General features: G+C 33.1%; 1 protein-coding gene across 2 annotated transcripts; it reads right to left on the bottom strand.

Annotated features, from left to right (window-relative positions):
* Positions 1 to 4,657: 4,657 nt before the first annotated feature.
* On the bottom strand, positions 4,658 to 12,493 carry LOC123516528 (zinc finger protein 37 homolog). 2 transcript variants are annotated; one of them, XM_045275951.1, is made up of 4 exons: positions 12,400 to 12,493; positions 9,893 to 9,988; positions 8,306 to 9,085; positions 4,658 to 7,870 (listed from the first exon to the last, which is right to left on the bottom strand). In XM_045275951.1, exons 1-4 carry the CDS (start codon positions 12,400 to 12,402, stop codon positions 7,520 to 7,522), a joined length of 1,230 nt encoding a protein of 409 aa, XP_045131886.1. In that variant the 5' UTR covers positions 12,403 to 12,493; the 3' UTR covers positions 4,658 to 7,519. The 2 variants fall into 2 exon arrangements, with proteins under 2 accessions (XP_045131886.1, XP_045131887.1); XM_045275952.1 differs by lacking the exon at positions 12,400 to 12,493 and adding an exon at positions 12,165 to 12,220.
* Positions 12,494 to 13,015: the final 522 nt, after the last annotated feature.

The raw sequence follows: 13,015 nt of genomic DNA, 5'->3' as shown, positions 1-13,015 counted from the left end.
GCCTGTACTATTTTTTAGCTTTTATTGTCATGAGGTCTATCCTCCAAATATTTCTTGGTTATAAATGTTGAATTTGACCAATCATCAATCACAAGTGTAACAAGCAAATCAGCCAACACAGCAAATTCCTTAGTGTATTATCTCATCTTACAAAAGACATTAATTACTACTAACAAAAACATGAGAATTTTATGAATTACATTAGTTTAAACAGACTAAATACTGGATGTACAAATAAGGTGTACATAATTATTCAGTCCTGTTGTTTTCTTTTTTTTCACAACCAATGAAATTAAAGTCAAAATTGAAAACAAATGCACAATATACAGCACTTTTGTGGGCAACTACTATTTGTTTGTGCAAATAATATCTATGTAAGGTATTACACTTTTCACATATTTTGTGCAAATAATTTCAGTGTATGGCATTACACTCACATTATTTCATCTCATGTTGATATACATATTTTTTTTCCTTAAAGCTATGGGCTTACTTTGGTCCATTCTTCCAATTCACATTCATATTTCAAATGTTCCATTCCATGCACTGTATTGTAATCTTGATAGATTTAAATTTGATTTAACTTTTCAAGAAACTTCAACAGATCTAAAAGACAGAAAAAAGGATTTTCCCCGAGTGACAGCAGAAAGAACAATAGATTCTGCCCTCACGTGTGTCACATGAAATTAACTCATATACAACAGAAAAAAAAAACTTAATTATTGAAGTACTATTGATTTGATATATATATATATATATATATATATATATATATATATATATATATATATATATATATATATATATATATATATATTCTCAAATCAATAGTACTTCAATATTTTTTTTCTGTTACTATTGACAAATTTGATGATACTGGAATCCATCATAGAAAAAAAAAAAAAAAAAAAAAAAAAAAAAAAAGAGATTGCAAGCTGCCAAGTCTACATGCAGTCCTATTTTATGGATTTGTGTTGAATCAAATAAAATTTCAGTACATATTTTTTTGCTTGTACAAACTTCACTTCTCAGCCATTCCTTCATATAAAATCTTTTCACTTTTCATACACAGTCTTTTCACCTTCCAATTCTTTTATTTCCTTCATTCATTTACTCTCCTTACAACACTGCTATCCTAAGTCTTTCAAACTCTTCACAGCATAAGCTTAAGTTTATATTCTGCTTTATGATTGTAGTCTGAGTTTTTAGAAAATTATAGAATGACACTTTTGCTAATAAAATTTAACATGCAAATCAACACATTAAAGAACTGTCAACTTAAAAGCTGCCCAACATATATATAACATATATCAAAACTTTAAATGATTCTTTTATTGAGATACTTTTGCAATTGATTTTTTTCCATTGCACAAGGTCAAAATGTTCTGGCTGAGCAGTTAATAAAGTACAACTGGGTTAGAATTTCTCACACAGTTTAATCTGTCCTTGAAAATCATAATGAAGATAGAAGAAATAATAATCACAAAAAAAAAAATATATATATATATATATATATATATATATATATATATATATATATATATATATATATATATATATATATATATATATTGTAATCAGTTATGTAACTTTAATATCACTTTGTATCATGACAACATGGCAATAAACATATTCAAGATGATGAAATACATTTCACATCCATGAAGTTTGCTCAAATTTCATCACTAAACTAAATGATCTATTGGTTTATCTACAAAAACTTTAATTATATAGGAATAACCTCACAAGGAAATCAAATTAAACACTATAAACTAGAATATTAAGTACACATTAAACACTAAAGCTTGGTCTCTTTTTAACTGTTAAAGAATCATAAAGCTGGAATAATGTCTTTACCACATTATATTGCATTATTATTTCTTTTCAACTTTATTATTATTTTTCTGAAGTAGAATACATGATGCTTTAACTTTTTTTCATGTTAAATAAGTTTGTGAAACTTTTGACTGAGAAAAGCTTGCATGACAAGTTTTCCCTTTACAATTCTGCAAGTTTTTGTTGAATATCACTTTCTGAACACATGTATAAAAAAAATGTTATCTAATATGGCAAGATATGTTAAAATTTAATACTTTTCTTGAAAATGTAGTATTCTTGCATGATGTGCTGCCTTTCAGCTGAGCCATAAAGTAACTCCCATTCTAAGTCATTCTTCCACTCATCACCCAGAACCACACTCCTACAATCATGAGACGAGTGCATTTATTCACATCTTGCTCTACCACTGCAAGAAATGGCACTGCAGCCAAGCTAAACATCCCAATTAGGTTGGAAGATTTCTACTATATTCCTGTATATTTATTATAAAATAAAAGCAGAAGGGATTAAATGGGATAACTTGGAAATCCCTCTGTATCATTATCACCACACAGGCAAGACATTGATGTCTGGCCCTTATATATTGATCTCAAGTCTGGTAGAAAGATCAAAATATATTTTCACTTCCTTTTCAACTATAATGTGACAGGGCTTTCCCTGGCATCGGAAGAGATGAATTTAACAGGTGAAGGGATAAAAATACATGAGATCTTGGAATATAACTTCCAATATCTAATGCGAAGGTAGGAACCATACATGCAAATTCTTGTTAAGCAAGACTTTTGTCGGGTAAACATTGTACATAAAGTAAATACAGTACTTCATTGTGGATGAAAACTGTGTTCATCTTGGTTCAGTGGCAACAGTCTTTAAACTTTCAGTTTTGTTTTCTATAAATAATAAATAACAGCAACTTTTGTTTATGTAATGCCATTCAAGACAGAATACATTTGTAATTGTTAAACTATATTTTTGGTATATTATACGCAAGAGGCAGCAAACAGTACAAATATGTACATGGCAAGAGCCACAAGGGTTCAATGGATAGAACAAGCCACTGTTGACATGTAGGCACAGCTGCACACTCTGTCTTCAGATGAAGGTAACCCACAACAAGGACTTGTGCTTATAAAACACAATATTCTCATATAAATACTTCAAAACATATTCACTCTACATATAAAAGGCATATTTAGTAGTGACCCACCACAGCATATATTATGTGATTTTCTACTGAAAACAAAACCATGCCAGATGACAGCCATCACAGCCCTTAGAAAAAACTATCGTGTGCATCCAAATGACTCAAGGTAGTAGTAATTCTGTATGATACAGGAACCATTAATAGATTTTTCCATTACTTAAGGTTCTCAGTCAATTTTCCTGTGAAGAGAAGTTTATCAGGACATCAACAAACAGCAGAGAAGAGACTATTGAGGTGAGTGGCAGCAGCCTGTTTGCATTAAGAGTTCACATGTATAAATTCTGAATCAATTATGATTTTTCTTTGTTTAGTTCCATCTCAACAGTAATATTGCAAAATATGTATTTCTTCATCAAGACATGATTATGTTAAGACATGATGCAAGTAAATGTGAAAAACCAACACTGCTCCGAGGATTAAAGTCACAGCCACTAAATAGTCAGGCAACACTGCCTACTGGCAAGAGATGCAAAACATCAGGAAATGCAGGATCTTCCCTTATTTCCCTTCATTTATGTCACTTTTGGTATTTTGATGTAAAATGACAATAAAAGGAAACATTTTTTTTTATACAATAACTTTCAGACACAGCATTATATTCTATATTCTTTTCCTCAAAATACATTACTACAGTAACTCAAATTCTGTGCTGCTGTGAATACTATTTGCTGATTGGTTGCTTGCAGAAAGACAAACACTAACCCTGGGCGCATTTGCTTCTGTATGCTTTATGTGCAAAGCATTTGACTTATCAGTGGTACTACCGACTGAAAACACCAATACAGGGGATCCTCGCAATTCGACAGGGTTAGGGTGGGTTTTCATCGGTCAAATCAGCATTTTTTTGAATCGTGAAGCAACTTTTCCCATGATACTAAAGAATTAGGGGGGATAGGGACTAACCTCCAGCCTAGACCCCTCAAACCATCACAATAACCTCTAAAAAACACTAACTTGGACTAAATCAGTACTATCAAAGGCTTCATTTATATCTAACTTTTCTTTATTAAACACATTAGGGTACTGTACAGTACATTTTTGGAAATAAAAACACTTGCTGTGGTCTCGTGGTACTTGCCCCTGTTCTTCCAAATTGTTGATATTGTTGTTCTAGGGACACCCATTTTGCACTGCAACGACACTGTGCTATACCTGCCTCACACTTTCTTATATGCTCAAGCTTATCTTTGAAAGGCAGGAAATTGTGCTTTTTAGGGCTGGGGCTGGAGGTGACTTTCCGTCGTCTTGAGTCAGACTAAACACGTTTTCTCTAGTGTCAATTTTTTAGTCAAATATAGATCTATAGCTTCTAATTAACACTTATAATAAAATTAATTTTCTTGTTAAATGGAATGATGCTATAATCTCAAATCAATAGAATCTTGATAAGTAGATGTATATATATTTGTATATATATATATATATATATATATATATATATATATATATATATATATATATATATATATATATATATATATATATATATATATATATATATATATATATATATATATATATATATATATATATATATATATATATATATATATATATATATATATATATATATATATATATATATATATATATATATATATATATATATATATATATATATTTTTTTTTTTTTTTTTGTCCTAGCCTAACAGTGGAAAGTAGTTCAGTTGTTTGTTTACATTTGTCTGGGGCTGCGACATTCCAAGGTAGAACTTCCAAGGAACAACTGGCCAAGATGAGTAGCTGTGTTGTTTATGAGTGGACAAAGCTGTCTGAAGAGTTTCTCATAGAGATCATTAAAAGCCAAAAATAGCAACAAAAAAAATAGCAATGGCTTGCTGGGGGTGAAGGGGCCACCATGTTTGTTTACAGTTGACAAACATGACAAAGGCGGAAGCCAGCTTGTGTGTGACGACCAGCGTTGACAAAAGTTGACGGAAAAGATTGCTGGAAAAGTGGTAGTGTGACGCCGCCTTAGCAACGACACAGGGTAGCACTGGTTTTACCGGGTGGATTTTGACCGGGTGGGTGGTGCGTGAGATATGTATGTCGAATTGGTGAGTCACTCGGAGGATTGGGTATTAATTAACTGAGTTCGAATTGGCGATAATTCGAACTGCGAACAGTTGAATCACAAGGATACCCTGCAGTTGTTATTCTTTCACAATTACAAGCCTAATTCATACCAAATTACATATAATTGATTATAGCATACTTTATAAGTAATCAAATACTATGCACAATGCTAAAAAAAAAAAAAAATAATAAAATAATAATAATAATAATACTATAAACAAGGAGTATAAGAGATAATTTTGCCTCTTTTCGTCAGACTCCACTTGTCAATTTGCCAATTCATTCCCCAACTCATTTGTGCAAATACTAACAACATCCATTTTATCCTAAACATGGACAAATATTCACAATATGTTTAAAGCAACCTACTGCATTATTGTGAATTGTGCACTTCCCTTCTATCAATTTACTTTTTAAAGTTACAGGATAAGCTCCTGTAGTATTCCACATCAAAAACCATCACTTCATTCCACCCACACAAGTATTTACAAACTATCTTTGTAAAGTAAATGCTATATACAAGTCATGTTTGTTGCAATATCAAGAAAGTGTTTGCGGGGCTTCAATTTTGTGGTGACAAACAGGTAGTGAAGCATGTGACTAAATTTCTGTTCTTCCATGGTAGGAGAAGGATGCCTTATCTTTACCCAATTCAAATGTGGCTTGGGCCATGTACTCACATGTGTTTTGCAAAATCTATGAATCTGTAAATAAGCTCACCACAAGATATCTACTCATACAATGGTTTACAGCATAAGAATTTACAAAAATAGGACGATCATGAAGAACATGATAGCCTTGTGATCAGCATTCAGACATGGCGACTCAAATTCAGTCCTGTTGGGAGCTAACTCATTGCAAACCCATTGCTGAGTGTTTAAAGAACAACCATGTGCTTCCCGTCAACCCTACTTTGGGGACAGTGAATCCATTAGGGAATTCTTTGGGCTGTGGGGCATGGTATTAAAAGTCTTTCACCAACAGTGGTGTTGGCTGACCAACTGGGCCTCGACAAGTATAAGAGGCTGGCAATCTAAGGTTCATGAAGAGTTGCAGCAGCAGTGCCTTACAATGCTACAGATATGTAAGAAATAGATCAATCAAGAAAAAATAAAAAAGAAAGTAAATAAATGAATAAAAACACTCTAAAAGTAATAGACGAGATCTTGAGTACTTTTGATATCCATCATCCTTGTCTCTCTTCAATTTGCAGTGTGACTGGAGACTGGCACATACTATGACAGAGTCTGTTAAACATGAACTGATTTTTATTAAACTAACACCTGCTCAGTTAAATTAAAGATATGGGTCAACAGTTCAGCAATGCCACTTCCTACTAACAACACAGGAACACAGAAACTATTGCACTATTCCCTTATTTCACACATTTCAAGATCTCTATTAAATAAAATCAAATAATTCTCTAATTTCCAGTAAAATAATACAATTTTCCTATATAACTTAACTGAAACCACGAAATATGCAAAAGAATAGTTTAAATACTTATAAAATACTGAAAAAAGCTTTGTGGTCATGAATTCAAAGAATATTACTACAGAAGGTCATACCAAATTCATAGTGATATGATCTATATGGGAGTCCATCTCTCACTCCTGTCTATAGGCTACTACTACACCCACAACATAGTAAACTCAATCAACTCAACAAGCTGCAAATGTACTTTGCACACAGTTCTTATTACAATGCAGTGACTGATTTCACCTGTGCAATCTGGAATACAAGTGTTCTTTGCAACACTCGGTATGCATCACATACAAAATTTACAGCACATATGTGTTTGTTACAAAGGAGGAATACTTGTAGTATGACTAAGAACCAGTGATGCATGCTCCTGCCAAAGATAATGGTAAGAAATATCTTATCAGAAAAAAACATCACTAAAATTCAGGGTAGTTTGTTGCTTCTGTTTGGCAACTTTATCAATAGATGATTTGGTTTCATAGTTATGATTTCTTTTCTAGTTTTACTTTAAAGGAAATAATGAATGATTTTTATTGCCATAGTTTTGAAAGTTATAAAAAAAAAAAAAAAAAAATGTTAAACTGATGTATGCTAATATATTGAAAAGGTTACACATTCACTGTTCTAACGGAAAAAAAAAAAAAATCTCAGGTTACCAGCAAGACAGTTCAACTTCCTTAATGTAAACTTTCACTTGTTGCAAATTAGCATAGTCTTCACTCATTTGAAACATTGACATGTTGTACTATAATGTTACTAAATTACATTGCTAAATGTACAACTGGAATATAATGCATTTTTATCTTATAAATGTCACCATCATTTTCACTATTAAAAATTGTACATATCATGCACAACTATGTCATCATTTGTACCTAATTTCTTAATTAATGTGTTATGTATGATTTCATTATAATATTATGATACTTCATTTACATCTATCTGTGAATGTTTTTTTGCGTGCTGTTTCAGTGAACCATAATCTTTACTTCTATAATCACACTTCTCACATTTATAGGGCTTTTCTCCTGTGTGTATTCTTATATGCCTCTTGAGAGCTTCACTGTAACTGGTTTTATAAGGACAAACATTACAACTATATGGTTTTTCTCCTGTGTGTGTCCTCATATGCTTGGTAAGATTGCTTCGCCAGTGGAAGACCTTCCTACACTGCGGACAAACAAATCCTGCTTCTGTTGCTGGCTGTGCATTTTGACATGGCTGGCTGGACTCCTCAGTCTTTTGGTACCCAGCAGGTCTTAAGCTTCCCTGTAATGAAAACTGACTTTCAACAAAATTTCTAATACTAATGTATAAATATCTTGTTTATTTTATTTTTGTACACTTTTCTTCAACACATTCACAACTCACTACCATTGTATTATATAGTGATTAGAAAAAATAAGTACTACCCTAAATGTGTGATCCACAAATGACCATAAAAATAAAACTTATAAAAAGGGAGGTCAATTCCACAACAAGCAGAAGCAGCTCACTGGGTGTCATCCAATAGATTAAACCCCTGCTGCAAGCCAGGAATGAAGACTAGAACAAAAAATAACCTTAATTGTCAGTAAATTTGGATTTTTATTGGCAAATCTATATTAATTAAGAATACTTTTTTACTACTCTCAACAATACTAATAAAATGTTGTCTTACATAAATTCCACTATTAAAGTCTAGAGAACAAGTCATTCACTTACATTTATATCTGCAGGGTTACTGTCAATCAAAACATTTAGCAAGTTGCTTATGTCAGCATTTGATGTTCCGCAATTTGCATCTGGAGCTCGGTCTGTCTGCACATTAGGTAATGGTTTACTTCTTCCCAATTCACCACCTGAAGTAGGGGTAGTTCCTTTCTCCATCATATAGCCATTGGTTGACCCCTGATACTCAAGTCTGCCAGATGTATCTTGATCCAAAGGTTCCTCTTTAATTGATGTGTTTAGCATTTCTTCATGATTGTGAAAAGATTGTTGAGTTTCGTATTTCTTTTCCTTATTGTTTAATCTTCCTTGTCCATCCAAGTCAGTTCTTTTTCTTTTTGTGTTAACCTTGGGTCCATACATATAACTAGTGTTTGCCTCTTTGCTAATATTGTTCTCAAGATTATTTTCAGGAATAACATTTGAAAAGTTTTCAGTGAATCTAAAAATTTCCTTGCCTTGCATGAACTGTTCATTGTTTTCATTATCATTAAGATCCTCACAAGGAATGGCAAAACCTCGTACCATCAAAACTTCAGCAGCATTCACTAGTTCCGCTAAGTCCTCCTGAGGTACGATGACTTCCCCAAGATACATGAAATCAAGAAGAGACATGAGCTGCTTGTGTTGCACATATGCAGCAACAGTAATGGACCCTCTGTGAGGCACATCAGCCAGAACCTCCTGGAAGTATTCACTACAGGCTGATAAAATGAACTTGTGCACCCAATGTTCATGACCATCACATTCAAGTCGGACATCTGCATAGATTCCCTGCAACAAAAGAAACAAGCAAACACCTTCAAATAAAAAGAAAAAATTCTTACATGATACAGTCTTGTAATATTTTATTTTGTGTATGAAAACCGAGAAATAAAAAAACATCACATGATGTAAAAGTCTCACAAGTTGCAGTTGAAATTTTACTATACGGTACTCAAAATCTGCGCATATTACAGGTGTATACATATTACTGAAATACCACAATAGATTAAATTTTCAAGAAACCTTGTGAAGGTAAAAAAAACTAAGTTATGCAGCCACTGTAATATTCTTAGGGTACAAAGATCCAAGAACTATCTTGCAACCTGATAAAGATTATTATCCTGACGTCCCTTTCTCTCATCTTCAGATTAGCTTCTCAGTGACTTACCCAAAGGCTGGATAATAGAGAGTAATAGGGCAAAATTTCTTGTCAGCTTTTGTAGCTTTAGAAATCTTTCAAGGATAAAGTTAAACAGTTACACAAGTATATCCTCAGGATCACCCAGCTTAGTTTAAAGATATATATATATATATATATATATATATATATATATATATATATATATATATATATATATATATATATATATATATATATATATATGGGCAGGAGATGCTCTTTTAAACATGTTTCATTAAAAGTGATACTTATTCAGCATTGGTTATTTTCATTAATAAGCTGTCTTTCTTTCTAAGTAGTGTCTTACTCTCTAGTAAATACATAGGAAGACAATTCAGAATGAAGTCTTTAATATCATTATATAATAACTAACTGGGATTAGAGATGTCATATACATTTATACAAAACTAGCTTGCCTTTGTGTATATTTCCTTGATGGCTTGAAGAAGGACTGGCTGATGATGATCCCATTTTACTGACACTGATTCTTCATCCTCCATTTTTGATGTTTGCTGGCAATAAATATAGAGTTTATTATGAATATCTGTACCTTTTAGCATAGAAAAAGATGAATAGAGAGTAAAAAAAAAGCCAATTGAACTATGTGCTATAAAACTTCTAAATGAATTGTCTAAAAATGCAGTATTCTTTGTTACCACAAATATGCCTCAACTTGTACAGTGGGGCCCATCACTAGGGTTTTTAAACTACAATATCAGATAGAGTGACAGGATTGACACTTTGCACTTCTTCAGTTTTACCAAACCGTACTGTCACCAAAAAGCTGTTAGGACCTTGTCTTCGAGACACTACTTTATCTTCCCCACACTGAGATTTATCTTTGTAAATACTTGATAATGCAAAAAGATAAATGAATTAAATCAAATTAAAATTTAAAAAATCATAAAATTAAAGAAATAAAAATAAAAGGGAAAGGGATGTTGCCTTGTGAGCATGTGTAACTAAAAATGACTGATAAATTACTTTTACAATTCTATGGAAGTAGCTTCATGCTTGAATGGTTAAAAAAATCTAACATAACATGACATAAATAATAGGATAACAAAGGGCCACCAGGGCCCATCTAGGTTATCCTGTATCAGTCGCACAGCGACCTCGTCATCAGTACTTAAAAATACACTTCCAAGTACACAATACATTATATACTAATTCTAAATATTTGGCCCATTAACAGGGCTAAGTCCTGCAGCGAATTCCTCTACAATCTGTGATCCCCATACATGGGGATCATGTCTTGTTTAACTATAGTAAATTTCTTATAAAAACTATCATGCAGCGCTATACATAATTATAAATCTAATAAATTTAAGTGCTTATCTAATCTGTTTTTAAACATTGTCAAACTAGTGCTATTTACAACCGTCTCTGGCAATGCATTCCAGAAGTCTACCACCCTATGACTAAAGAAATATTTTCTTATATCTAACCTGCAGCCTTGCTTTCTAATCTTCCTGCCATGATTTCTAGTCCTACTTCCTCCTCTAAGGTAAAGAAAGATCTCACATCTATGTAGTTTGTATCTGAGAACATTTTAAATAACTCTATCATATCCCCTCTTATACATCTCCTCTCAAATGAAAACATGTTTAATTCCTTTAATCTATCTCTATACTCCAGGCGCTTTAATGCTGGTATCATCCTAGTTGCTCTTCTCTGAACTGCTTCTAACATGTTGATATCCTGCCTATAGTGGGGTGACCAGGCCTGTATGCAATACTCTAAATGGGGCCTAACATAGGAATTATATAAGCTACGCACCACTTCCTTACTTTTATAACTAACATTTCTATTTATAAAACCCAGGATCCTATTTGCCCTATTTCTTGCTTCTAAACATTGCTTTGAAAATTTCATAGTCCTGTCTATCACTACTCCTAAATCCTTTCCTTCCTCTACTGCCTCTAGCCAACATCCCTCCATCTCATAGTTAAAGTTTGTGTTGTCTTTACCTAAATGCATAACCTGACACTTTTTAGAATTAAACTCCATCTGCCACCTGTCTGCCCATGCTATCAGCCTGTCCAGGTCTCGTTGTATTCTGTAATTGTCCTTTTCACCCTGTACTGCACATGTTATCTTAGTATCATCTGCAGTTGCTTTGGCTATCATTCTGTCATAATTTTCCAGGGACTTATATTGTTAATATCTATCTATCTATCATATATATATATATATATATATATATATATATATATATATATATATATATATATATATATATATATATATATATATATATGAGCTGGCGTGCCAGTAAGTTTGTGGTATTCCCTATTACCTCACAGAACTGCCTCTTATTGTCTATTTATCATGACAAGGGAGATATCAAACCAGATGAACAAAACATGCAGGAAATCACATCCTCTTCATAATCACATTCACTAGCAGGGTATGAGAAGACAACCTTATGAAGAGGATTCCATTTTCTTATCTCCCTGATTTCATGTATGATGATATGTATACTCTATACACTTACAGCTTTTTTTTATGATGTACCTAATTCATCACATGTGTGATTGTGGAAACAGTAATCTTTGTCACAGGGAAAGTAGTAGCGATGACTGCATATGCAGGTAATTTCTCAGTAATAAATATTTGTTCCAATGTGAATCAATTGCTACTTGAAGATTCACACACACACACACACACACACACACACACCACTACCTATAAGTCAGAACAGTTGCACGCCACATGTTAGGCATCAGTATAATCACCGACTGGAAGTGGCAAGCCTCGAAGCAACATTGGCCAGACAGCAGGACAGTTGGAGGGCGGGTCCTGCCTTTTGTTTGCTGCACTCCCTGTCACTGCGCCCTCCCCACTCATTATAGGGCTGCCTAACATTCATCATTGTTGTCCTTTCTCACCAAGGTATAATGAAACAAGTGCAAACGCTTACCATCACCGCTGGAGCTACGGGGACGCTAGATAAAGATCGCGATACCAATAGTTAGCTGCGCCTGCTGTCTCGTCTCTACAAACACACACACTTCGGCTCCTTCTCCTCTCTAGCAATATCCCTTACATTCCCTTATATGCTGATATTAATCTTCACTACGAATAAATAGAGTGAAAATTATCAAACATGTATATTTTGCCATACATGCATTTCAAACTGGTATTGTTTATTTCATCTACCATTTCGGTTTCCATAATACATGTGATGCGAGATGATCCGGGTAAAAAGAAAAAAAATAAAATGATAAAAGAAATTAATAAATAAATAAATAAAACATTGAAAATTTTCCACCCTGTGTTTCAGAATGAAGAAAAAAACGCTAACTCCTTTACTGTATATTAAGATGTTGATGAATATCACGGATATCAAGACACCTCAAATGTCATCCCTAGTATATCTTCTTATCATTTTGCATGTCTAGATAACATGGAATTCTTGCAGGATTTGCACTCGCGGGGCAAAATGCCAATGAGACTACCAGGTCTTCTCTGCGATATCAATCAAAACAGCCCTAATTGCATTACTTAGGACATTAGGGAAAGTGTGAATTAAGTGA

Source organism: Portunus trituberculatus, chromosome 41 (assembly GCF_017591435.1).
Source record: "Portunus trituberculatus isolate SZX2019 chromosome 41, ASM1759143v1, whole genome shotgun sequence".
Classification (NCBI taxonomy): domain Eukaryota; kingdom Metazoa; phylum Arthropoda; class Malacostraca; order Decapoda; family Portunidae; genus Portunus; species Portunus trituberculatus.
The sequence above is the reverse complement of the archived record's forward strand: the minus strand, read 5'-3'. Positions and strand labels throughout refer to the sequence as shown.

What these genes read in the sequence shown, in the direction of transcription:
- LOC123516528 (XM_045275951.1), bottom strand. An exon ending in TCAAGGAAATATACACAAAG is followed by an intron (nt 9,086 to 9,892) that starts GCAAGCTAGTTT and finishes CTTTTGTTGCAG; the next exon opens with GGAATCTATGCAGATGTCCG. An exon ending in GTAACCCTGCAGATATAAAT is followed by an intron (nt 7,871 to 8,305) that starts GTAAGTGAATGA and finishes TTTTCATTACAG; the next exon opens with GGAAGCTTAAGACCTGCTGG.